General features: G+C 38.4%; 1 protein-coding gene across 3 annotated transcripts in view; it reads left to right on the top strand.

Moving 5' to 3' along the window:
• Positions 1-810: 810 nt before the first annotated feature.
• Positions 811-26563, top strand: part of DNAJC13 (DnaJ heat shock protein family (Hsp40) member C13) — a 129773-nt gene continuing 104020 nt past the window's right edge. For 2 of the 3 annotated variants that reach the window (XM_046001673.1, XM_046001670.1), the window contains exons 1-2: positions 1011-1324; positions 19939-20019. In XM_046001673.1, the coding sequence (XP_045857629.1) occupies positions 19952-20019 (68 nt within the window). In that variant the 5' untranslated portion in view covers positions 1011-1324; positions 19939-19951. Of the gene's footprint in view, positions 876-1010; positions 1325-19938; positions 20020-26563 lie in introns of those variants that run through there. The other variant, XM_046001672.1, reaches the window with a different exon arrangement.

The raw sequence follows: 26563 nt of genomic DNA, 5'->3' as shown, positions 1-26563 counted from the left end.
ATTAAACCCCTTATCAGACACCTTTAACCCTCATAAAATAAGGTATCCATGCAAGTCACCGCCATCCGTTTGAGCTTTTCAACAGAATCGTTCATTTTTGAGCTGTGGTCTTTAGAATTCAGGTCGGGAGAGATGACTAAAAAAACTTCCACAAACTTGCTCACAGGTAACACACAATGTTCCCTCTTTTCTCTACCTGACGCCCCACTTCCAGCTGCTTCCCATGTGTGTTCAGGGAGATGGTATTGAGGGTACAGACTATGCAGCCGGACTGTTAGGGTTCAAACACAAAGTCCATTACTGTGGGGAGGTGCCTTAATTTATTTGCAAAATGAGGATAATTCCTACTTCAGAGATGAGGTTTAACTAATGCAAATAAAACCCTTGGCATGCGATCGATCAGCAGACAATAAATGGAACTATCAGTATTATCTTCCCGGCATTCCCATCGTCGACAAGCCGTAGGCATCTCCCAAGCTTTAGTCTTGGCGACCTCCCAGACCAACCAAATTTTAAACCCTCAACTGTCGTTCTGGAAGTCTCAGTAGTGGTGAACCTGCTGGCTCGCAATCCAGCCAAACCGGATAGCAGGCTGAGCCTTCGAATGCCTCACGGATATTCCAAGGCATCGGGAAGTCCGGGCCGAAGCGGTGGAAAGGCTTTAAAACAGAACTCCAGGGGATTAACAGTGCAAAGAGCTTGCGAGCACCACAGCCTCCACCAGGACTCAGAGCCACACGCCGAGGGGCGTGACTTTAGGAGAACACGCCGGAGGGGCGTGGCTCCACCCGTGAGGGCGCGCGCTGCGGGGCGGACCCTCCTCTGCACTGCGTGGACTCCGGATCCCACAGCCGTTCTCGTCACTCTGCGCATGTGTAAATTCTGGGGGGCGGGCGGGCCGGCAGAACGCGGAATTTCTGGGAAAGAGGGCAAATGGGACCGAGAAAGCCGAGAAATGCGTGCGGGCAAGGGTGGGGGCGTAGAGAGGCGGGACAGAAGGCGGAAGAGTTGAAATCAGCTGACCTGGTCTCGTGACAGCCTGGGCGGTGGCGACGCAGGCGTATTGGAGCGCGGTTGCTGAAAGCCTGAGTGAAGATGGCGGCCTCCAGAGTGAGCCTCTGAGAGGCAGAGGGAGGAGGCGGAGGGGGCGGGGAGCCCGGGCCGCCGAGGCACCAGGAACCCGCGGCAGCGGAGCTTCAGGGCCCCGACAGGGGAAAGGGGAAGTGTTGAGGGGGCGGAGGCCGGAGGGCGCCTCATCTCACTCCGGACGCAGAGCCGGCGGCGGGAGGAGCTCGGGCTGGAGCCTCTCCAGCCTCCCGCGAAGGTAAACCACTCCGGGCACTGGCCTCTGGGGCTCTGCCTTACCCCTTCCCCACGCCACGGGGACTTGGGGAGCTAAGGACAAGGAAAAAAGAGGGGTGGTGTTTTGGCCGCCGCAGCCTCCAGCTGCTAAGGAAAGCAGATTACCCTCCCCCAAGGCTGCTGGTCTGGTTCCTCCCGTCGGATCCCCCCTGGCACCAAGTGACATTCTCCCTGGGCACTGCCTTGTTCAGCCCCACCCCTCTTTTTTGGATTGTTTTTTCGTTTTATACCCACCATGGTCCCTAGATCCCCACTGTACATCCTTACCCCCACACACCCCTTATTCCTCTCTGGGCTCCGCCCTCAGGGTTCCCTTCTCGCTTCCTGGCCTGAACACACTTTCTACTGGTTGCCGGCAACTCTTATTTCCTGGGGTTCGCGACCCTTCTTCCCCCACACGTCCGGTGTCGACTTTGACTCTCTTTGCTTAGCTTTGTTTCGTTTCGTTTGGAGATGGGGAGCACCGCGTCGTTTTTTCAGCCTCTCCCTTTTTCAAAATCAAGTTTACACCCCACGTTTTTCCTTTCCTGCAGGGGAGCTTCTTTTCAGTGCCCTTTCCTTCACTGCTGTGGTTTTGCCTCTGAATGTGGTCTTTGGAATGGGTGAGGTATCAGACGCTCAGTGAAGTGGCGGTTAAACGCAGATTTGACTTATTAGACTTAAGAAGAGTGCCTTCCCGTGAACTCTTATTGTAGGGTGTCCTGAGATTGTTTTTTTTATCAGTTGATGTCTTCAGATTGTTTCCTTATCAGTTATTGGGGGGGGGGTTAAAAAATCTCTCCCTAATGAGGCTGTAATCTCCCAAAGTAATGATTTCTCTCTTCCCTTCTTTTTCCCTTTTACCCTCTGTGATTTCTTGCAAACAGGAGGGTCTGTGCCTTATGCTTTTACCTCCTCTATGAAGGACTTTGCACTGCGGGGTTATTTTGAGCCTCGTGGAGTATAATGTCTTCCGAAAAAAATTTCAGAATATTTCTTCAGGATTTGCCCCTGTGATTGCCTTTCTTGCTGTATTTTCTTTTTTACTTTCTGGATCCGATCGATTTCTAGGTTTGAAAGTACCGTCTGCAGAGTTTGAGGAAATTACAGTGGTCAGGTTTTGTAGTGATTATCAATATTCTGAGTCTATGTGAATATGAAATAGGATTTGCACTAAAAAATTTAAAAAGGAAGATTTCAAAAACTCGCCAGAAATTTGGTATCCAAAAAAAACTTGATTCACATTTCTTTGGTTTCTGGAAAGTGCTAAATTGTGTGACTGAATTTAGCATATAACCTAAAACCTTGTTAACATTTTAAATGTAATATGAAACTGCTTAAGCAGTTATATCTCAAACTTGACTTTTGTTATTAATATCACAATGGGGCATAAGTTCTGTTTAGAAAATGTTACACTGTATTCCTAGTTTGAAAACAGGAAGTAGAACATACTAAGGGAGGAAAAGAATAGTCAGAGGGTTATTAAGAGATAGGAAAGTCAAGAACCTTAAGTCTATAGTCTATATCATGGAAAATACCACTGTTTGTATTCCACTGGGAGGCGATGGGTGTTCTCTTTTTCTGAAGTGACAGTAGTAAATAGGCTAAACTATATGAACATTATCAGCTCAAAAGTAATGGAAAGCAGGAGTTATTGGTAAGAATTTAACTTTATCCACAAATAAATAGAACGTAGTTGCTGAGGTGAACTGTAACAATGCTGGCTTTATTAAATTTGTAGAAAGGTTGATAGTGGAATCTGGTTCTCAGTAGATACTAAATTACAATTGAAATAAAAAGAGGATCTGTTTTAACTAATTTGGATCTATTCCTTAACCAGGTCTGTTTACACAAGTGATTTTCATTACACTTACCCTTCCCTTGCTTCTCTGCGATACTAATTTTTAGTAAAATAGAGGCAAGGCTGTGCACATAAGCTAAAGCAAAGATTTGGTTGCTAATAGTTTTAGGCCTAAATGTTGACTGTCGTATTTAGCAGTGGTTAAAGGGTAGTTGTTTTGAAAGAAATCCTTTAAGTCTGTGTTTCCCAACTTCATTAAACCCAATAAGACTCTCTTTTTATTCCAAACAATTTGTAACACCTGCTCTGCTACCTGGAGATTTTAAATAATATCACCACCTTCTGACTTTGGTCCTGGGTCAAAAAGAAGGCTTGCTCTCACTGTTACACAAAAAACAATGGGACTCACTTTAAATTCTTTTTTTGAGAACTGTTAAAGAACGGAGGTCACAGAGCAAACCATTGGCCAGTCTTTTAATTAGAGGTTATACATGAATTCAGTGCCACGTTCATTGGACACAACTGGACACTGGTAAGAAGAGTTCAGCTAGAATAGCTGACAAGCTGATGAAGGCTGATTCTGAGTGCACCTTCTTCCAAGCTCTTTCTCCACAAACTCACTAGGCGCTCTTAGAAAAGATGGGAAAGAACCCTGGGGAGTGTCTGTTGTGGTAATGATCTAGAGGAGTGGAAAGCAGCAGAGCTTTCAAAAGGGGCACAAAACTCTGATTCTTTCTTTGTATCTTTTATGGAACAATAACATTTATCTGTGAAGGGAAGGGCATCTCTGCTGGCCGGTTGGTGAGCATTCATTGAGCTGGGCAATGAAAGAAGAGGGGAGAGAATCTTCTCTGGGAGGAGCACTGATCTTAAAACTGCAGCCTGGAGGAGCAAGAAGATTATACCCCTGAGATCCAGGGATATAGAGTATCCCTAAGACTGAACCTTAATCAGAACTACAAAGGCTCTTTCCAGCCCCCTGCCACTATAAGAAGTTTTGAATAACAGGTGAATGCAGAATATTACTAGGAACAATATCATGCGAAGAGGCGCAGCACAAAGAATCAGATAGACATTGCTTTAGTAAACCATCCTCCGCCATAGGCACCAGCTATTCTGTAGATTTTCTCAAGCCTGTAGTACACTGAGAATAACCATAGCAACAGCAAATCATAAATCCAGCTCAACTCCTAAACAGATTAACACAAATTTTGCACTAAAGACCTACCGAAATAAAGACGTGCCCGTTTCCAGTCACAGAATTATTTACCTCAGTCTCTGCTGTTCTGTACATGTCCAGCTTTCAACTGAAAATTATAAGGCATACATAAAAGGCAAAAAAAAAAAAATTCTCTAGAGAAAGCAATCATCAGAAGAACACTTAGATTAACATAGATGCTGTTATCTGCTAGGGAATTTAAAATGACTATAATATGTTAAAAATTGAAGAGTGGATAACATGCAAGATCAGATGGGTAATTTTAGCTGATAGAAAGTGTAAGAATCGAAAGAAAGGCTAGAGGTATTACACAGTAAATGAAGAATGTTTTTGGGCTTATCATAATTGACATAGCCAAGGAAAGAATCAGTGAACTTATTAATGGTAGACGAAATTACCCAACTGACACACATAAAAAAGTTAAAACAAAACGAAATACCCTAGAGCTTAGGGATAGTATTAAACATTTTAATATATAAATGATTAGAATCCCAGAAGAGAGAACAGAGTAGAAGAAATACTAAAATGTTTGAGGAAATAATAGAAAATTTTCCAAAATTAATGTCAGACATCAAACCATGGACCCAGAAGCTTAGAGAACACCAAGCAAGATAAATACTGTCCCCCACTACCACCCACAAACTCAAAACACACATTGTCTTTAAACTGAGGTAAACAGGGGACAGAGAGGAAGGTAACCAAAGAAAAGAGAAACCTATACAGAGGAGCAGAGAGTTGAAGCAGAGAAACCATGCAAACAAGAAGACAGTTGAGTGACAACTTTAAAGTACCAAAAGCAAAAAAACAGAAAAATATTTTTTTCAAAAATGAAGACAAAATACAACTGTCAAAAGCTAAGAGGACTCAAAGTATAATCTTTCCATTTACATGATAGGTGCATTCCTAGAAAATTATATGAATATTAAACTCTACGAAATGTACTTTGTGATTTATATTTAATACAGAATTAAAATTGGGATTTGTTGTAAATAGGTTTTTACCTATGTTAATGCCTAACTGGATATTTGAAAGTCAGTTGAGGGCATTTCAACCTGTGGGACTGTCTTGTACATTGAGGGGAATCTGGCCCCATCCACTAAATCATAGTAGAGTAGTCACCCCTTATTCACTTTTCATAATTTCAGTTACTTGAGGTTAGTAGCAGTCCAGAACCAGATGCTCCTTCTGATACAGTGTCAGAAGGTCAGTAGTCGCCTAATGCTATATCATGTGCCTGTGCTATTTACCTCATATAATCTCATCACCTAGGCATTTTATCTCAAATCAGGAGAAGGCTAAGTGTAGTGCAGTAAGATATTTTGAGAGAGACCACATTCATATAACATTACAGTATATTATAATTGTTTCCTCTTACTGTTAATATGTCACTGTACCAAATTTATAAATAAAACTTTATTATGTACATACAGGGTAAGAGTCTATATGGGATTTGATACTTTGTGGTTTCAGGAATCCACTGGGGGTCTTGGAACACAATTCCTGAGGATAGGGGGGACTACTGTAGTGTTTCTTTTTTTCCTTTAGATTTTCTTTGTTAGAGAGCATGAGGGGAGGGGAGGGGCAGAGGGAGAGGAAGAAGGAAACTCCTCTCTGAGCAGTGAGCCTGATGTGGGGCTGGATCCCAGGACGCAGGGACCACGATTGGAGCTGAAGGCTTACCTGTAACCGACTGAGCCACCGTGGAGCCCCTACTGTAGTGTTTCGAATCTTTAAAATCAGTCACTAGTTTTCAACACATTTTTCTGCTTTAGCAGTTTTCACTTGCTCAGCACATGCCAATCAGTAACATCTCTTGTAGTATGGAGTGATTTCTAATTGCAGGAACTCCTTTGAGAATCACTGATTTGGGAATATTTTTGTAGTAACTTAAACCAACGTGGCTGTGATCCTCTTTACTAACTTAGACTAAGTGCTGTTCAGTAAAATCTTTATTTTATCAATAAAGCTAAACATAATTTGCTAGTAGTTCTTTTCACAGACTCTTAACTTTATTCAATAGCCTGCATATTTGAGTTTTACTTGCACTTTTATGGACTGCTTATGAAGAAGTGATCTCTAAAACAACAAAGTTGGGCACCTGGGTGGCTCGTGAGTTAAGTAGCTACCTTTGGCTCAGGTCATGTTCTCAGGATCCTGAGATTGAGTTCTGCATCAGGTTCCCTGCCTTCTCCCTTTGCCTCTCCTTCCTCCCTGCTCATGCACACACACACACACACACTGTCGCTCTCTCAAATAAATAAATAAATAAAACTTTAAAACAACAACAACAACAAAATCTACATTCAATGGGATTTCATTATTGCAGCATTCTAAATTGCCCTTAAAAGTAGACCACGCTTCCTAAGCAGAGTTCGCATATTTAGCATGTGGCCATCAGGAATACCTCTGTGAAGTTGATGAGTAAAAATTTGATCTTTGGTGAACAAAATCAAAACCCCGAAGCAATCTAAAATAATTAATTAAATGTTTTACTTTTGTCAAGTGTAGTTGCCAGAACATAATGGAAGGATTGATAAAGTTATGAATATAGGAGATTTCCCCTAATATTTCATAAATTCTATGCTAATTATAGTAAAATTTAAATTCTTATAGATGGATTTCAGGCATGTATTCCTTAGTCATCTAGTGCTTTGAGGTTTCTCTCCCCCTCAAATTTCTAGTTAAGATACAGAATGTATTTTGGATGTTTAGCAAATTTTAGAGCAGATTAAAGCCATTCCCTCCCCCAACCATAGATGTGCTGGGTTTAATTTTAAAAATGGAATTTTCGTCTACGGCCATACCACCCTGAACGCGCCCGATCTCGTCTAAAAATGGAATTTTCCTCTTTTTCTTTTCTTTTTTAGTTAACTGGTAGATTTGGGGTTTTCTTTAAAATCTGAAGAACTATGGCAGAGTTTGGAATAACAGGGATATTTCAGAAAGAACCAAGAAACCTACATGTTGCTGTTTTGTGTTGGGTGAAAGGGAAATTGTAGTAGCCTAAGGTCTTGTCTTTTAATAGTGTGTTTGCCTACTAGGATGCTTACTGTAAAACTTCCTCTAAGTAGAATTTGCAATATGCTTAGGAAATTTAGTCCTCTATTATGCATTCACTACAGTGATAGAAAAAACAGCAACAAGTTAAAACATGACAATTGAAAATCTCTTACACATTAGGGTCTCTTCCGTGTAATAGAGGAAGATTATTAACTACCTGTTGGTGAGCTAAAGAAGAGCTTATTGAACTAGTACATTTTGTTCTTTCATGAGCCAGGTTAGCTTCAAAGATAAAATAGAAATTAGGTCTAAAAATTTTCAGGAATGTGTACAAACTATAACTATGTAAATGAATATTAGCATCGGTTTCACAGGATTGCTTAAATGAACATATTTGGGTTTTTTAGGTGACTATTTGAGCATTTTTAAGTTTTGGAAAGAAAAGTCATACATATTTCTTGGAAAAAAACTTTTTTGTGTGTGTTACAACAGCTATGAGAAGTAAGAATTATTCTCTCGGATGAAATCAGCATACATGTGATAAAAATGTAAAGACGTATTTTTTTCAATATTTATGTTGAATAGGAATGGCCAACAAAATTAACCGCTGTGGTATTTATGCTTGCCCCTCCCCCAATTAAGATACGATTAAAAGTGTTTCTTCAGATTTAGGGATTGCTTTTGAATTTCTCTTGCCCTTTTATTTCATGAATCTGTATCTGATTTCTCATTGGAAAGGAATGGATTTTTAAAGAATGGGGAGATGAATCTTAGATTATTTGCCCTACCCCGTGGTGGTAGAAGTATTTAAAAGTTTATTTTGAGGGGCGCCTGGATGGCTCACTGGGTTAAAGCCTCTGCCTTCGGCTCAGGTCATGATCCCAGGGATCGAGCCCCATGTCTGGATCTCTGCTTAGCAGGGAACCTGCTTCCTCCTCTCTCTCTCTCTGCCTGCCTCTCTGCCTACTTGTGATCTCTGTCTGTCAAATAAATAAAATCTTAAAAAAAAAAAAAGTTCATTTTGATGTGGCAGACAATGCAAAGGTTTCAGTATTACAACTTCTGGACAATTATTTGTATATATGATTGTCAGCTGAGATTTGATAGTACCACTGGCTTTCTTCTCTACCCACATTTATCTCGAGTTAGTGGGTCCTTCAGAGCTTTTAGAAAGCTAAGGTAGGATGTATTAAAACTTTGGTTTGTAATCTATTTTATAAAGTATTTTTTTTAAAGATTTTATTTATTTGAGAGAATGAGTTAGCATGAACAGGGGGAAGGGTAGAAAGAGAAGCAGACTCCCCACTGAGCTGAAGGCAGGCCCCTAATGACAGCCACCCCATGCCCCTTTTTAAACTGTTGGAAGACCTCTATAAATGGAGTGTCTGGGTGGCTCAGATGGTTGGACGTCTGCCTTCGGCTCGGACCATTGTCTCCAGGTCCTGGGCTGGAGCTGCAAGTCAGGCTCCCAGCTCAGCCAAGGAATCTGCTGCTGCTTCTGCCTCTCCCCCTGCTTGTGCTCTCTCTGTTTCTCTCTCTCTCTCAAATGAATAAATAAAAACTTAAAAAAAAAAAAAAAAAGACCGCTTAGGTATTATACACATTACACGTACTGATTTGTTACTTATTTAGAAGGAAATACTTTTGCCTCTACTTGTGTTACGTATTAAAACATGAAGCTGAAAATTAAAAAAGAAGGTTAAAGTTCATATCAGTTTTCCCCCATACACAGCACATTCTGTCTAAGTCTAGTTGTAACTTTTTAATCTGGGTAAAAATTAATGTTCTGTTAACTTTATATTTTGTGCTTGCTTCAGTGGCATATCTAAAATTGGAGCACTAACTATATATTTTTTAAGATTTTATTTATTTATTTGACAGAGAGAGGTCACAAGTAGGTAGGCAGAGGGAGAGGGGGAAGCAGGCTCCCTGCTGAACAGAGAGCCCAATGTGGAGCTCCATCCCAGGACCCTGAAATCATGACCTGAGCTGAAGGCGGAGACTTAACTCCTTGAGCCACCCAGGTGCCCCAGCTATTTATATTTTAACCTTTTATTTGAAACAACTAGCCTAGTGATGTAATTCACTCAGATTTTGAATCCATTTACAAATAAATGTAGGTCTTTAAAAAAGCTAGTACTAAGGGATTCTCTCTTTGGTTATTTATTACTCAAGATTAGCCCTTGCCTTAGCAGTGGTTCTCCCTCCCCCTGCATTTTTAATAGGATTTAGCTGTATGAGGAAATATTAAATTAATAAATTTGTTCCTGTCATGTGACTGTATACCATATTTTCAGGTGTAGTGTTACAATGGAGCAGAAAAACAGGGTTTCTGTAGGCGATCTAGGTCAGAAAATAAAGGCAAAGACAGTTCTTCCCCCCCAATAAATTTTTCATCTACAGCAAAGTTGAGGAATTTTACATTACTTACTTACACTCATCTCTGAGATTTTCACATTAACATTTACTTCTTGCTTTATCATACATCCATCTTTCCATCCACTTTATATTTTAATGCATTTCAGGACAAACTCATGTTTTTAATTCATTATTTGAAATCAGAATTCTTTATGTTACAGATTCAAAGTGTAAAAATTAGTATTTTATCTGCTCTCTCCAAGTTGTTGTAATTGTGTAAAAATTCGTCTCAGTGGGTCATGCAAAATGTATGCTTTAAAGGCAAATACCCTTTGTTAAAGCCATTTTCTTTACTCACTAGTGTATCACAGATGGTTCTCAACTTAATGATGACTTGACTTAAACTCTTTCAACTTTATAATGGTGTGGAAGTGGTATGCATTCAGTAGAAACTGTATTTTGAATTTTGATACTCTCTCAGGCTAGCGCTATGTGGTATCCTACTCTCGTGATGCAGACAATGGCAGTGAGCCTCGGCTCCCAGTCAGCCACAAAGTCACAAGGGTGAACAACTGATAAGCTTACAACAATTCTGTTTTTCATTTTCAGTACAGTATTCAGTAAATCACATGAGATACTCAATACTTTGTTATAAAATAGGGATTGTATTAGATGATTTTGCCCAACTGTAGGCTAATGTGTTCTGAGCACATTTAAGGTAGGCTAGGCTAAGCTATGATGATTGGTAATTTAAGTGTATTAAATGCATTTTCAGTTTACAGTGGGCTTATCAGGAGGTAACCCCATAGTAAGTCAAGGAAGGTCTGTATTTTTCTGAGTATATGCATTCATCTCTGGTTAAATGAGGGCTCTGTTTTTACTGAAACACAGGACTTGCACATACACTTAAGTTTTGCTATGTGTGCAGATTCTTTTGCTTATAGCTTGGCTGTAATCTGTCTGGGTTCCCATGGTGTTGAGGCCTTTCAACCTGCTTTTTGTGCTTCATATCAGTTTGGTGTAGGCTTCTACGTAGTGGACTCTCAAATTCTGTGGTTTTATGTCAAAATTGTATCTTCTGAAAGATTGGTCTCATTTTATTCATAAATGATCTCAAATAGATTGCCAGTTTTGCTGCCAGTAATAAATTAGAGGATGTGAGAACATTAAATGTTACTCGAAAGCATGAAGCAAGGGAATTCACTGAACAGGGTGAATCTAGCCAAACTGCCTCTGTTGCCCTGAATTTGACTTTTTAACCCTTAGAACAGTTCTCTCAAAAGAACAAACTGCTAAGTTGCAAAAAAAACTCTGTTGGTGGTATAATAATAAGGTATGGAATGAGAACAGGCAAAGGCAGCTTAAAAAACTGGAGATGCTTTCAATGTGTTTAGTTACAAATAACATGTAAATTTGTGTTTTTCTCATCAAAAAAAAGGTAGATCTTTGAGAATTTGAAGTGGTACACGCAGAAATGAAGATGAAATTTCTTTTTCTTTTTTTAAATGTACTTGAGAGAGAGTGAGCAAGTAAGTGAGGGCCTGCGAGAGAGCGAGTGCACTGTGGGGCAGGTGTCGAGGATGAGAAGCAGCCTCCCTGCTGAGAAAGTGCTCGGTCGTAGGACCCCTGGATCATGACCTGAACCAAAGGCAGAGGCTTAACTGACTGAGCCACCCAGATGCCCTGAAGGAGATGAAATTTAAGCAGTAATTAGTTTGAAGAGATAAATTCTTGCTAACTTGGGTACGTCTCAACAACTGGCAGGGTGGCAATGCTGACTATGCAGCTGCTACCAAGATCTCCTGCAGCAAGTTTGACATTTTGTTAGTTGGACAGTTCGTTGCTATTTAGAGAATGTGCCTATAAATGACTTACTGCTGTTACCTGCTTGATGCTCGAGCTGCTTGATACTAGAAGTTTTGCATATTTTCCATCACTATTAATGGGAATCTGGTTGCTTAAGAGTTTTGTCTGTGAGCAACAATTTTAGAAACACTTCTGGAGCTTATTAAAGAAATATGTGAATATTAATGGAGAAATACTTAAATATTAAATGGAGCATAGATTATTTTTAGGGAGTGAAGTTCTTTTTTCCAAAAGTTTCTCAAACCATGGTTAACTTGTAGATACCAAAATAAATTTAAAAATATGTTGGTTTTACGTAAAGAGGTACTCTTCTAATGAGTGAGATTCCAGACACCTAAGTAGGGGATCTAAAATATAGTAAGTAACATTGACTTGAAAAATCATAGTATTTTGTGGGAATAAAGTTGAAATAAAGAGAAGCTTAAATGTCAGGTTACAGCTGACTTACTGTAATTTTTAAAAATTTCATCTATCATGAGTATCTTAACCTGTCTCATATATTTATTCCTTTTTATTTTTTTCATTTCATTTATTTATTCATTTATTTTTGAGAGAGAGATAGTGAGCGTGTGCTCAGGAGTGTGCACAGGCTGGTGGGGAGGGGCAGAGGGAGAGGGAAAGAGAGAATCCTAAGCAGTCTCCATACCCAGTGCAAAACCTGAAGTAGGGGTATATCTCACGACCCTGAGATCATGACCTGAGCTGAAATGAAGAGTCGGACTTAACCGACTGAGCCACCCAGATGCCCTTATTTATTTCTTTTTGAAAACCTTTTTAGATAAGATAAAATTATAAAAAATAACAAGGAATGCCTGGGTGTCTCAGATGGTTAAGTACCTGCCTTGGGCTCAGGTCATGATCTCCAGGTCCTGGGATCAAGCCCCATGTCAGGCTCCCACCTGAGTGGGAAGTCTGCTTCTCCCTCTCTCTCTCCCTCTCCCCGTACTTGTGCTCGCTCTCTCCATCTCTGTCTCTCTCTCAAATGAATAAATAAAATCTTTTTTAAAAAAAGAGAATAAATAACAAGGGATAATAAAATAATGACACCCTCATTATACTCAACCTAGCTTAAGAAATGTATATTGCTATAGTTCTCTTGGAATGAACAGGTGAAAACTAAAAATACTGACTAAAGCAATAAAACACTGTACTTTTGAAGATAGAAATCCTAGCTGATACTTGTTGGTGATATACATTGAATAAATACTACAAGGATTGAAATTAAAAGGTAAAAGATTTAGGATTAAGTAATTTAATAATTTTAACTTTCCCACCTGAGACACCTTAAGAGAGATACAGGGCCTTGTAAGCCTGAAAGTGAGAGAGGTAATCATAGAGACATATGAAACAACTATTTCATATCTAGGTAGTATGTTTAAAGTACAATAATCATTATTATGATTGCAGTTAATATTTTTAGTGCTTATTCTGAGCCAGGCATCACACTATCCCCTTTATTTATATCATTTACTCCTTACCAAAGCCCTTTGCTACAAATACTGTTCTCTCTCATAGATGAACCATGATTCTAAGAAGTTTAGGAAGCTTTTCTTCAAGTTACGAAGCCAGTAAATGGCAGTTTTTACTAATCTGTCTTCAACCATAAGTAACATTTTAAAAATTCACCATCTTCAGTTACATTGATGGTAGATTGAATATTAAAACTAGTTTAGTGTGTATACTAATGTAACTTCTTGTGCTAGTTGTTAGTTATGTTTATGTGGTCTGGTGTCTGTGCTATAGGAACTATTTCCAAGTCTGTGTTTCAAAATTAAACCATCACTTGAAGGACGCTGTGCTTGGTGGACCCCCTAGACTTGCCTTCACTCATTTTCCAGTGGTTCTCTTGAGGTTGTTCCAAGTCTCACTTACGGTAATTTTTAAAAATTACCGTAATGATAATAATTTTTAATAATTATTATTAAATTTTTATTAAATTTTTATTAAATTTTAGTAATTTTTAATAATTACCGAATGATACATACTCAGTACAGAATATTCTTATCCTGTTTCTTCTGCATTTTTCTGATACTGTGTATTGCCATTATCCACTAGTGAGTTATTTGTGTGTCCGGGAGTATCCTCATGGTCTGAAAGAGTTACTGCAGTTTCCAGACCAGTTGCCTTCATAAGATGAAATGACTGCATCACAAAGTGGTTAAGGTTTGATTGAGAATATAAAATAGATTTACCTGAAAATTTGGAGAGGCTAATATTACACTGTTGAGGGGCACCTGGGTGGCTCAGTGGAGTAAGCCTCTGCCTTTGGCTCAGGTCTTGATCTCGGGGTCCTGGGATCAAGTCCTGCATCAGGCTTTCTGCTCAGTGGGGAGCCTGCTTCCCCTTGCTTCCTTCTTCTCTCTGCCTGGCTCTCTGCCTACTTGTGATCTCTCTCTCTCTCTGTCAAATAAATAAATAAAATATTTTAAAAATATATATAACACTGTTGGGAAGTAGGTCCCGGCCTCAGATCTCATTAATCTGGTTATTTTAAAAGTTCATTGTTAGTTAAAGTAGTATTTTTCTGTTATTGAACTCCTTAAAGACTATTCTGGAATCCTGTATTCGTAACAAATTTCTATTGTGTTTGTTTTGAACACTTCATTTAAAAAAATTTTTTTTCAGTTATTTTTTTTAAACTTTTTATTTATTTATTTGACACAGAGAGAGGAGGAGAGGGAGAAGCAGGCCCTTTGCTGATCAAGGACCCTGATGTGGGGCTCAATCCCACCAACACCAGGATCATGGCCTGAGCTGAAGGCAGACGTTCAACTCACTGAGCCACCCAGGCACCCCACTAAAAAAATTTTTTAAGCTTACCTATAGACAGAAATATTCAGCCTTGGTGCCTTCCCTTTTCTTTTTCTTTTGCCTTGTGTTGAGTGTGGCAGGTTGTTTCATTGTTTGAAATTGTGTGACGGTAGTAATTGGTATTAATTCTGAATTAATCCAGGAATGCGCTCAGTTACATGGTCAGAATGAATTTATTTTGAGTTCTTAAATTCGAGGGAAGGTTTTATTGCTTAGGATAAATACATAGAGTGTAGAGTTAAGCAGAGTGAATCCATAGTCTGGCCCAACTATTTACCATAGTGACCTGGGAGAAGTGATATAAATTCTCTATAGTTTTCTTGTCACTAAAATGGAGATCATCATATCTATACCATATCATCATATCTATACCATAGTGGTGTTATGAAGACAAAATGAGGTAGGTGGATAAACGCATAGCCAAGGTCTGGCCTAATCATTAACATGTGATGAATACTCAATGAAACCTAGTTTTTGCATAATTTCAGGACATGACTTAAATCTTTTTATTAGAGTCACCGTGCCTCCCCAGTTTCAGGATAATCTTTACCGAGGGCTCAAAATAAAAAAGGATTATCCTGATTTCCATTATGAGGCTAGGCAGAAAGTAGTAATACATAGCACTGAATTATCCCCTTATTTGGCTATGTAGGTGAGTATCTCCCCCCTCTCTTACCTCTCAGATATACCTCTGCATGTATGTAATATGACTGAAGGCAAGCTCTTCAGGTAGAGGAGTAATTTTCTTCCAAAAAAAGTACTTCCGTTTTTCTGGCCTTTTTGGTGGTGGTTATTCAGGATTGGAAGCACAATAGCAGTGTCACTTGTTGCTTCCTAAAATGTTAGAGATAATTGTCAAATCTGCTGATTTTGGCCATAGGAACGGCTACTGATGTCCAGAGAGAGTTGACGTACTTCTTTAATCTTATATTGTATTTTTTCTGTCAACATGGTTATCTGCATCAGTATTTCTTCTATTAGCCAGGTAATCAGTAGTTTAAAATTTTCTTAAATTTTATTTTATTGTGGTAAGAACACTTTGACATGATATCTGTCCTCTTAACAGATTTTTCAGTGTGCAGTACAGTATTGTTAACTATAGGCACCGTGCTGTACAGCAGATCTGTGCAACTTAATTATCTTGCACAGCAGAAACTTTATACCCATTGATTAGCAACTCCCCCTTTCTACTGCACCCCAGTTCCTGGCAGCCACCATTCTACTCTCTGTTTCTATGAGTTTGACTGTTTTAGATAACTCATATAATACAGCATGGACTAATGCAATATTGGCCCTTCTATGGCTGACTTACTTCACCTAGCATCACGTCCCCCAAAGTTCATCTATGTTGCATATTGCAAGATTTCCCTCTTTATCACGGCTGAAAAATACTCCTTTGTGTGTGTATGCCACATTTTTAAATTTTTTTGTCCGTTGATGGATTTGAAGTTGTTTCCATATCTTGGCTCTTCCAGAAAATGCTGTAGTGAACATGGGAGTTGACTCTTGAAGATCCTAATTTCAATTCTTTTGGATAAATACCTGGAAGTTTTGTTGCTGGATCATATGTTAGTTCTATTTTTAATTGTTAGGAACTTCTGTACTGTTTTCCATACTGCCTATACCATTTTGCATTCTCACTGCCAGTATTCAGTTTCTCTACATCCTTGCCAAAACTCGTTGTCTTTTGGGGTTTTTGTTTGTTTGTTTTGATAATGGCCATCGTAACAGGTGTGAGGTAATATCTCATGCCTCTTTTTTTTTTTTAAGATTTTCCTTATTTATTTAATTTTGGGCAATCTCTACACCCAGTGTGGGGCTTGAACTCACAACCCCAAGATCAAGAGTCACGTGCTCCACCAGCTGAGCCAACCATGCATCCCCTCTAGTGCTTTTGAGTTGCATTTCTCTGATAGTGACATTGAACATCTTTTCATATACCTGTTGGCCATTTGTATATCTTCCAGTAGTTTAATTTTATACTAATGTGTATGTTAGATCTTCTCTCTCTTTCTCATTTAATTGTCCTAACCTAAGAACTCTGGAGTCTGGTGCTTTTATCACCACCAAGTTCCTAGGTCTTTAGAAAGTTGTAGATAAGCCTTCTTCTTCTTTTTTTTTTTTTTTTTAATATTTTATTTATTTGACAGAGAGAAATCACAACTAGGCAGAGAGAGAGGAGGAAGCAGGCTCCCTGCAGAGCAGAAAGCCCCATGTGGGGCTCAATCCCAGGACCCTGGGATCATGACCCGAGCCGAAGGCAGAGGCCCCAACCCACTGAGCCACACAGGCGCCCCATAGATAAGCCTTCTTGATGTAAACTTGTTTTAATTCTCCTCCTAAAAGATCGGTTTGAGTTACGTATTCCCCCAAATCAGCAATACCTACAGTCATCTTTAGGAGTACTCCCCGCCACAGGTCATGCTCTTAAGTTCTTTGGCACTATCGTTTTTTTAAAAAAAGATTTTATTTATTTATTTGACTGACAGAGATCACAAGTAGGCCGAGAAGCAGGCAGAGAGAGAGGAGGAAGCAGGCTCCCTGCCGAGCAGAGAGCGGGATATGGAGCTCGATCCCAGGACCCTGGGATCATGACCAGAGCCTAGGGCAAAGGCTTTAACCCAGTGAGCCACCCAGGCGCCCCTGGCGCTATCATTTTAAAGTCTTTATTATTTTTTTCTCACCTCCATTTTAAATTTAAAACCCCTTAATGATACCAGTCACTCTTCACTCAAGTGCATTTTCTTGTAGCAAGATAGGCCTTGGTACAGAGTCTGTCAGTCAGATAAGTTATGGTCTAGGAGTCCAAACTCCACTCCTTAGTATTGGGCATCACCTTTTGTGTCCTCCTTTTTAAATCCCTTATTCCAATATTCAGTCGTAGTATATGAGGAAAAGATAACAGCTGTAGACCTGTATTTTTCACTATTTTGGCATAGTCTCAGAGATCCTACCTAAGTTTCTTTTCAGCAATGTCATTTACTGCAAATGATTTAGAAGCCGGGAAAAATGTCTGCTGGTTTTAATAAGTCTTAGTTGGCTGTCTGTTTCATCTCAGATACACAATCCAGGGGAAAAAAAAACAAACAAAATGCACCAACTGTCAGAACTATATTTAGCTGTCTCCATACACATTAGAAAGGAAGATGTCAGTTGACTGTAATTTCCTCTCTAGTAACATTAAAGGTTTCCCTAACCTTGCAGTTACTTGTGGTTGTCTTATTCCTCAGAGCATGAGTTGATGCTTTTCCAGAAGATTTGACAAAACCTTATTTAGGAGTACCTGTTAGAACATCAAGTTTAAAGTGGACATCAGGATTTCCTGTGGGGTTGCCGCATTTCATTCATTCACTTAAGTACTTATTGAGCACCCATTTTGTGTCAAGGAACTCTTGTAGGCTTTGGGGATATATGTGTATAAATTAGCTTAACAGACAAAAATGCTTCTCTCTTGATAATGGTAGCAGGATTAGATGGGTAATAAATTGCACATTGAATAAATTGACAGTGAAAGGTGCCATAGAAGAAAAATGAGCAAGAGTCAGGGGGAATTGAAGGTGTAGAATGAGGAGAGTGATTACAATTTATAACAGGATAGTTAGGGTAGGCCTCATTATAAAAGTGACATTTAAACACAGATTTGAAGGACATGTGAACCATGTAGGTGTCCAGGGGAAGAGTGTTCTACATAGAGTAGAGAGGCCCTTGCCACTTTGCTAATACAAAAGTAGTAGGAATGAAGAAAGCAATTTCAAAATGGCAGTGTCTTTTAAAATGTTTTTGCTATGGAGGTATATATACTCAAGAGAAATAAAAACATGCTCATACAAATGCTTTTAGCAGCATGATTCCTAATAGCCAAAAAGTAGAAACAGCACAAATGTCTGTCAACTGATAAATAAACAAAATGTGGTATATCTATACAATAGAAGGAAACTAATGCATGCCAGAGTGTGGATGAACTCTGAAAATGTCATGCTACATGAAAGAAGGCAGTCACAGAGACCACATTTTATATGATTCATTTGTATGAGATGTCTAAAATAGGCAAATATGTAGTGACAGAAAGTAGATTAGTGGTTGCCAGGTGCTGGGAGTGAGTGGGAATGAGGAGTGACTGCTAACAGGGTTTCTTTATGGGATGACAAAAATGTTCTAAAAACAGCATTGGTTGTAGAACTCTGAATATGCTAAAAACCCCTGAATTGTATACTTAAAAAGGGTGAATTCTATGGTGTGTGAATTGTATCTTAAAAAGCTGTTATAAAAGTGTCCTTTTGAATGAGATTCGTTTTATTCACATTATTAGAAGAATACTTCCTGATTAAAAACAAATTAGACCAGTGTGAACCATTTAGTGTGCACTGACACTTTGGTATGTGTCCAGTATTTTTTTAAGTACATTTCTAAGTAAGGGTGGGGAAAGATGGTCAGGTCACAAAAGAAATAAATCACCATATTCATTTTAACTTTTATGCAGTATGAAGTAAACTATGTAGTATTTTCAAAATTTATGAGTCTTTTTTTTAGTAAACAGTTCGGATAATTTATCCTGTACAGTTACACTTCTGGGTTATAGTCAGTAGACTAATTTTAAAATATGATACATAACATGGTCCCTCTGCATGAAGCTGGTTGGAAGCTATTACCCTGTGATCTGTCATACAAATTTGAGAGTCCTGAACTGTTTGGTCTGTGTACTCTTTAGCCAGGAGTTCACTCACCAAATTGTTTTTAGGTTTCTAAACACTTACTGTTAGTTTCTGTACTTAGCTTAATGCTTGTGATTACACTATAAGTAGTATTGTTCTAGTATATTCGTATAGTAGAATACCATATAGCCTTAAAAATCACTTCTTTTTAAAGAATATTTAATTCCATAGAAGGTTCTAAAGAAGAAGGTTAAAATTGTGTGAAAACAGGCTTAAGCAGTATAATTGGCAGTCTCAATTTTGTTAAAAACACCTATTCTAAATAGGGGAGGGGAGGCTAGAATGATTATCTTTAGATGCTAGTATTTACTTTTTGAGCATTTTAGATTTTTTGCTATGGACATTTTAGATTTTTTAATATTAAATATTGTCATTTTTAAGTTAAATTGTATTTATAGTGGGTCTCCTTAAAGTGACAGTGACAGCAGAACAGCTGACACCTAGTAACTCAATGAAAACCTTTTCGAGTTGATTTGATACTTGGCAGACATTTTTAGATGCCCATATTGTGCCAAGGCATTGTTTGGTAATGTGAGATTTAAAGATGCATTTACTTGAACATTTTTTTTATTAGGTCTCTACTCTTGGGATATTGAGGGCAATTCTTGTCCTCAAGAAACCCAGTGTAGTGGAGGGGAGCAGGCAGTCACAATATGGTGTGCTAAAGTCTGTGACAGAGATGTGAATAGATCAGTGCCTGTTCCCTAAAACCTATGGTCTTGTGCCTTAAAATCAGTACTGTATGGCAAGCTCTGAAAGTATGGTATGGGAGATTAAGGAAAAACTCGAAGGATAACTGTACTGAATTCAGCCATATTTTTATCTTCCAGGTTTCAGCACAAAATGAACATAATTAGGGAAAACAAGGATTTGGCATGTTTCTACACAACAAAGCATTCATGGAGGGGAAAGTAAGTATTTCTGTTGGTTTTATTTTTCTGTGCTTCTATGAAGTATCATTTTAAATGTAACTTTCAATATCTTGAGTAGTACCACACAGCACAGTTATGCCATTTAGCCCTTCTCTTCTGAAAAGCATATGTGCATATTTTAGATGCAAACGCTACACTTGGAATCAATTATTGTTCTTTTTTTCTTTTGACATTTCTGGTTTTCTGTGTCTGTGTTAGGAGGGAATTCGTAAGAATTAACAGTACCAAAAGGAAAACAGACCATCTGTCTACCTTCCTGGATGTTGTCTATTAGTGATTGGATTATATAGTAGTGGCAGAGTCTTAACTCCACAGCTTTATTGCCCAGAGACGAACCTGTGTGTGATTGCTGCATTTTTGTGTCGATATGCCTGACAGAGAAATATGCTAATAGTGCTTTTTATAATCTTTCTTTAGTCCTGTAATGAATTTTTAAAAATTGAGCTTGATCTTATTTTTTCCTTGGGGGAGGCAGTGACATTTTTTAGTAGCCTGCCTGGTCAGACCAAGATGTTGATGCTTCTGTTTCCTTTTTATAAAACCAGTGGTAATTCCTACCCCTCAGATTGCTGTGAGGATTAAATGAAGTGACATGGAGCATGTGAAGGTTTTAAAATCATGCTTTAAACACACTGAGTATTGAGTGAATGGGACCTGTTGACCATTACCAAAAACAGTTTCCTGTCTAATCCTTTTAGGTACCAGTAAGTAAAATGAGTGTTCCATGCTCTGACAGTTAGGTGACCACACTATTCCACATCAGGCCTCAGATAAACCATGCTATGTACACAAAGCCAGTAACTTTAGATCTTTTTCTGGACTTTTCATCTTTTAGGTAATAGTGTAGTAACTTCTTAGAATGGTGTAATATCTGAATTCTGTAGTGTTTCTCATTTGCATTAGCAAACGGACTATAATTTTGAAAGAGTGTTTGTTTCCGTTTAATAACTCAATTGTACAAGCTCCTAAATTAGGGAGCATTAACTGTTAAACTTGTAGAATATTTGTCTTGAAATTTTTTCTTCATTTAATTTCATTGAGCAAAGTTAGACAATTGATGTACCCAGAGCAATGTGAGTCTCTTCAGTTCTTTGAATCAGCCTTTAAAAAAACTGTATGTTGAAAAGATTTTTTGTTTTTTCCTCAAGTGATAGATTGCTCTGATCATCATACTATAACTTCTATTTTTAATACAAGTATAGCATACTGAAACATGAATTCTAAAGAATAAGCTTACTGGGGCACCTGGCTGGCTCAGTGGGTTAAAGCCTCTGCCTTCAGTTCAGGTCATGATCCCAGGGTCCTGGGATCGAGCCCCATATCGGGCTCTCTGCTCCGCGGGAAGCCTGCTTCCTCCTCCTCCTCTCTCTCTCTCTCTGCCTGCCTCTCTGTCTACTTGTGATCTCTGTCAAATAGATAAATAATTTTTTAAAAAAAGAATAAGCTTACTGAATATTTATGTTTTGTGAGCTTATCAATAATTGCAATCATCTGGAAAAATATTTTTTGATGTTTTAGGAAAGTTGGGACTAAGACTTAAGATACCCTCTTTTTTTTCTTATGTAATAATTTGGAGCAGAACTGTTCATGTGCTCTCAGCACAATTTCTTGCTTCCATCATTGACACCTTGAAACTTTTTTGTTTTTTAATAATATCTTTATTAAGATAAAATTTTACATAACATAAAATTCACCTTTTTAAAGTGTACGATTTGGTTGTTTTTAATATATTCAGTAAAGTAGTGGACACTAATCATGTTTGGAGCATTTTCATCATCTCCCCAAAAATCTTCTCTAATAAAAGAAAAAAGTTTCCTTTTTTCCTATCTTCTCAGTATCTGGCAGCCACTAATCTACTTTCTGTCACAAGATCAGCTTTTTTAAAAGATTTATTTATTTATTTTGAGAATGAGGATGAGTGCATGCGCACAAACACAGAGGGGAGGGGCAATGGGAGGAGAGAATCTTAAGCAAACTCTGCTGAGTGCAGAGTCCAAAATGGAGCTCCATCCCAGTGACCCTGAGATCATGACCTGAGCTGAAACCAAGAGTCAGACTCATGACTTTCACTTAGCATAGTGTTTTGAAGGGTCATATTGTAGCTTGTGCATTTCATTTCTTTTTTTTTGCCAAGTAGTATTCTATTGTACGGATTTACTGCATTTGGTTTATACATTCATCAGTTGATGGACATTCGTATTGTTTACACTTTTTTACTGGTATGAATAATGCTGCTGTAAATGTCTGTGTGTAACCTTAGAGGTGACTATGTATTTCCAATTCTCTTGGGTACATATTTAGGAGTGGAATTGATGTTATATGGAATTATATAGGATTACATAGTACTACATTTTAAACTTTTTGTAATCCTACTATCAGGGTATGAGGAATCTGATTTCTCCACAACCTTACCAACACTTGTCATTGTCTCTCTCTTTTTATTTTAGCTATCCTAATGGATAGGAAGTGCTACCTTGTTGTCATTTTATTATTTTTAAAAATATTTATTTATCTCTTTTGAGAAAGAGTGGTGCACTTGGTGTGTGAGTGGAGGGAGGGGCAGAAGGAGAGAGTCTTCAAGCAGACTCCCCGCTGAGTGTAGAGCCTGAGGTGGGGCTCAGCCCCGCAACCCCTGAGATCATGACCTGAGCTGAAACTAAGAGTCAGATTATTAACTGACTGAGCCACCCAGGCACCCCTTGTTGTAGTTTTAATTTGCATTTCCTTGATGACTAAAATGTTGAATATATTTTTGTGTGTTTGTTGCCATTTGTATATTTTCCACAAAATGTCTATTCAAATCATCCATTTTTTATTTGGGTTAGTCATCCTTTTATTATTGAGTTGTAAGAGTTCGTTACATATTCTGAATACAGATTGCTTATCAGATACATGGTTTGCAGATATTTTCTGCTATTTTTTGGGCTGTCTTTTCACTTTCTTAATGGTTATCACCTGAAGCACAAAGTTTTTTATTTTGATGAAATCCATTTTATCTTTTTCTTTTGCTATTTGTGTTTTTGGTGTCATATCTGAGAAGCCGTTACTTAATCCAAGGTCTCAGAGATTTACTTCTATACTCTAAGAATTCTGTAGCTTCAATTTCGGGTTAATTTTTGTATATAGTGTGAAATAGGGATCCAACTTTATTCTTTTGGCATGTGGATATCCAGTTGTCCCAACATTATTTGTGAAAAAGATTATTCTTTCCTCATTGAATTGTTATGACACGCTTGTGAAGAATAGTAGGCCATTCATGTAAAAGTTTATTTCTGAACTGCTAGTTTTGTCCCATTGATCTATATACCTGACCTTATGCTAGAACTATGTTGTCTTGATTACTGTGGCTTTGTATTAAGTTTTAAAACGAGGAATTTGAGGTTCTAACTTTGTTGGTTTTCAAGATTGGGCTATTCTGGGTCTCCTGCATTTCCATATGAATTTTAGTCAGCTAGTCAATTTTACAGAAAGGCTGCTGGGATTTTATTAAATGTGTGGATCAAATAGGAGAGTATTGCCACCCTAACAATATTGATTTGATCCATGAATGTGGGATGTCTATTTATCTACATATTTGAATTTTCTTTCAACAGTATTTTGTTGTTTTTAGTGTGCATACCTTGAAGCTTTTACCTTCTTGAAAGATCTTGCATTTCCTGAGTGTGATAGTTACATCATTAATATGTACATTATTACGTGGCACTCAAATTTTTATTATACTTACCTATTTTATGTGGCCAGTTGTAGTCTTAATTTTAAAGTATTCCTCATCAGTGTTAATGTAAAAAACAAATGGTTGACATTAAAAGCTCTGTGTTGTTTCAGAGTTGTTAATTGAACCCTTTCTCTAGAAATAGGTCTATTTACAACAAATTTTACATGTGATTTTGGGGATTTAGGGCCTCAGTTTTAAGTCTCTTCATGCCAGTATACATACTGCTAACCCAGGTGCAACATTCAGAAAAATGTTATTGATAGTGGCAGCAAAGATGAATAAATATTTTTCTTCCTATGTATTTCTAAGTTAAAAATATATGTCTAAATTAAATATGTTTATATATTTAGAGGTGTTCTAAATTAAAAATAACCTTTCTCACATATTTCCTTTGAGGATATTCATGTGACCTATTTCATGTTACCTTTGTAATAGTTTTCTTGTGTCTCATTTTGCAACCACTGTTCTGTGCTCTTATTAATTCAGGTTTATTCATGGTTAGTGTAGTCTCCTAGCTGGCCAAGTAGCCTTTTCTCCTGTGCTTGTCATTTTCCCCCTTGGAAATTACATAACTATATGTTTGTTGTGGCAGTAACTGGTTGGGGGAATAGATTTCAGGAGTAAAAAGCACTTTTCTTTCATGAAAGAGCAAAGTTTCCTTTTTGGCCTAAGCAAGCCATTTCTTCTTTCCTTTTTTTTTTTTTAAGATTTTATTTATTTATTTGACAGACAGAGATCACAAGTAGGCAGAGAGGCAGGCAGAGTGAGAGGAGGAAGCAAGCTCCCCAAGGAACAGAGAGCCAGCCCGATGTGGGGCTCAATCCCAGGATCCTGGGATCATGACCTGAGATGAAGGCAGAGACATTAACCCACTGAACCACCCAGGTGCCCCCCAAGCAAGCCATTTCTAATAGGAAGAAGGATACATATATTTCAGTTAAAGAAGAAGTGCAGGATGCCTGAATGGCTTAGTCAGTTAAATGTCTGCCTTTGGCTTAGTCAGTTAAGTGTCTGCCTTTGGCTCTGGTCATGATCCCCAGGTCCTGGGATGGAGTCCTGCTTTGGACTCCTAGCTCAGCAGAAAGTCTACTTCTCCCTCTGTCTGCTGCTCTCCCTGTTCATGCTGTCTCTCTCCCCCTCTCTCTCTCTGACAAATAAATAAATCTTAAAAAAAAAAACAAAAATCAAATGCAGATTCACTTTGGGAAACTTTAGAATGATTTTCAAAATACAGGTTTTTAGTTTTTTTCTGGGTGGAAATTACAAGTAAAATCTATGTGTGGATCACTTTGATATTTGCATACATTAATTGTAGCAAATGCTCTGCATTTTAAGAGTAGCACTTTAGTATCTGCACTAGATTTTAATATGTTGGGATGAATATATATGGTAATCAGTCTGTGGAATCAAATGGCTTATGCTTATGACATTCATAAGACAAGTATCTTATCTCTTAACTACTTTGAAGTTCATTTCAGATGTTTGAATTAGTTAACTTAATAATAAATAAAACGTCGGGGGTGCCTGTGTGGCCAGACTCTTGATATCAGCTCAGGTCATGATCTCAGGGCTTTGAGATCTAGGCTGCCTGGGACTCTGAGCTGGATGTGGAGTCTGCTTAAGACTCTCCCTCTCGGGGCGCCTGGGTGGCTCAGTGGGTTAAAGCCTCTGCCTTTAGCTCAGGTCATGATCCCAGGGTCTTGGGATCGAGCCCCGCATTGAGCTCTCTGCTCCGCAGGGAGCCTGCTTCCTCCTCTCTCTGCCTGCCTCTCTGCTTACTTGTGATCTCTGTTTGTCAAATAAATAAAAATCTTAACAAAAAAAGACTCTCCCTCTCTCAGGAACATGGCAGGGATGTCCATTATCACCACTGCTATTCAACATAATACTAGAAGTCCTAGCCTCAGCAATCAGACAAAAAAAGAAATTAAAGGCATCCAAATCGGCAAAGAAGAAGTCAAACTATCACTCTTTGCAGATGATATGCAGATGATACCCAAAAAAACTCCACTCCAAAACTGCTAGAACTTGTACAGGAATTAAGTAAAGTGTCAGGATATAAAATCAATGCGCAGAAATCAGTTGCATTTCCTTACACCAACAACAAGACAGAAGAAAGAGAAATTAAGGAGTCAATCCCATTTACAATTGCATCCAAAACCATAAGGTACCTAGGAATAAACCTAACCAAAGAGGCAAAGAATTTGTACTCAGAAAACTATAAAGTACTCATAAAAGAAATTGAGGAAGGCACAAAGAAATGGAAAAATGTTCCATGCTCATGGATTGGAAGAACAAATATTGTGAAAATGTCTATGCTACCTAAAACAATCTACACATTTAATGCAATCCCTATCAAAATCCCATCCTTTTTTTTTTTTTTTTTTTTTTCCAAAGAAATGGAACAAATAGTCATAAAAATTGTATGGCACCAGAAAAGACCTCGAATAGCCAGAGGAATGTTGAAAAAGAAAGCTAAAGTTGGTGGCATCACAATTCCAGACTTCAGGCTCTATTACAAAGCTATCATCATCAAGACAGTATGGTACTGGCACAAAAACAGACACATAGATTAATGGAACAGAATAGAGAGCCCAGAAATAGACCCTCAACTCTATGGTCAGCTAATCTTCGACAAAGCAGGAAAGAATGTCCAATGGAAAAAAGACAGTCTCTTCAACAAATGGTGTTGGGAAAATTGGACAGCCACATGCAGAAAAATGAAACCAGCCCATTTCCTTACACCACACACATGAAAATAGACTCAAAATGGATGAAGGACCTCAGTGTGAGAAAGGAATCCATCAA

The sequence above is a fragment of the Meles meles genome, chromosome 4 (genome assembly GCF_922984935.1).
Source record: "Meles meles chromosome 4, mMelMel3.1 paternal haplotype, whole genome shotgun sequence".
Taxonomy (NCBI): Eukaryota; Metazoa; Chordata; class Mammalia; order Carnivora; family Mustelidae; genus Meles; species Meles meles.
Note: the sequence above shows the minus strand (reverse complement) of the source record. Positions and strands in the feature narration are given on the sequence as shown.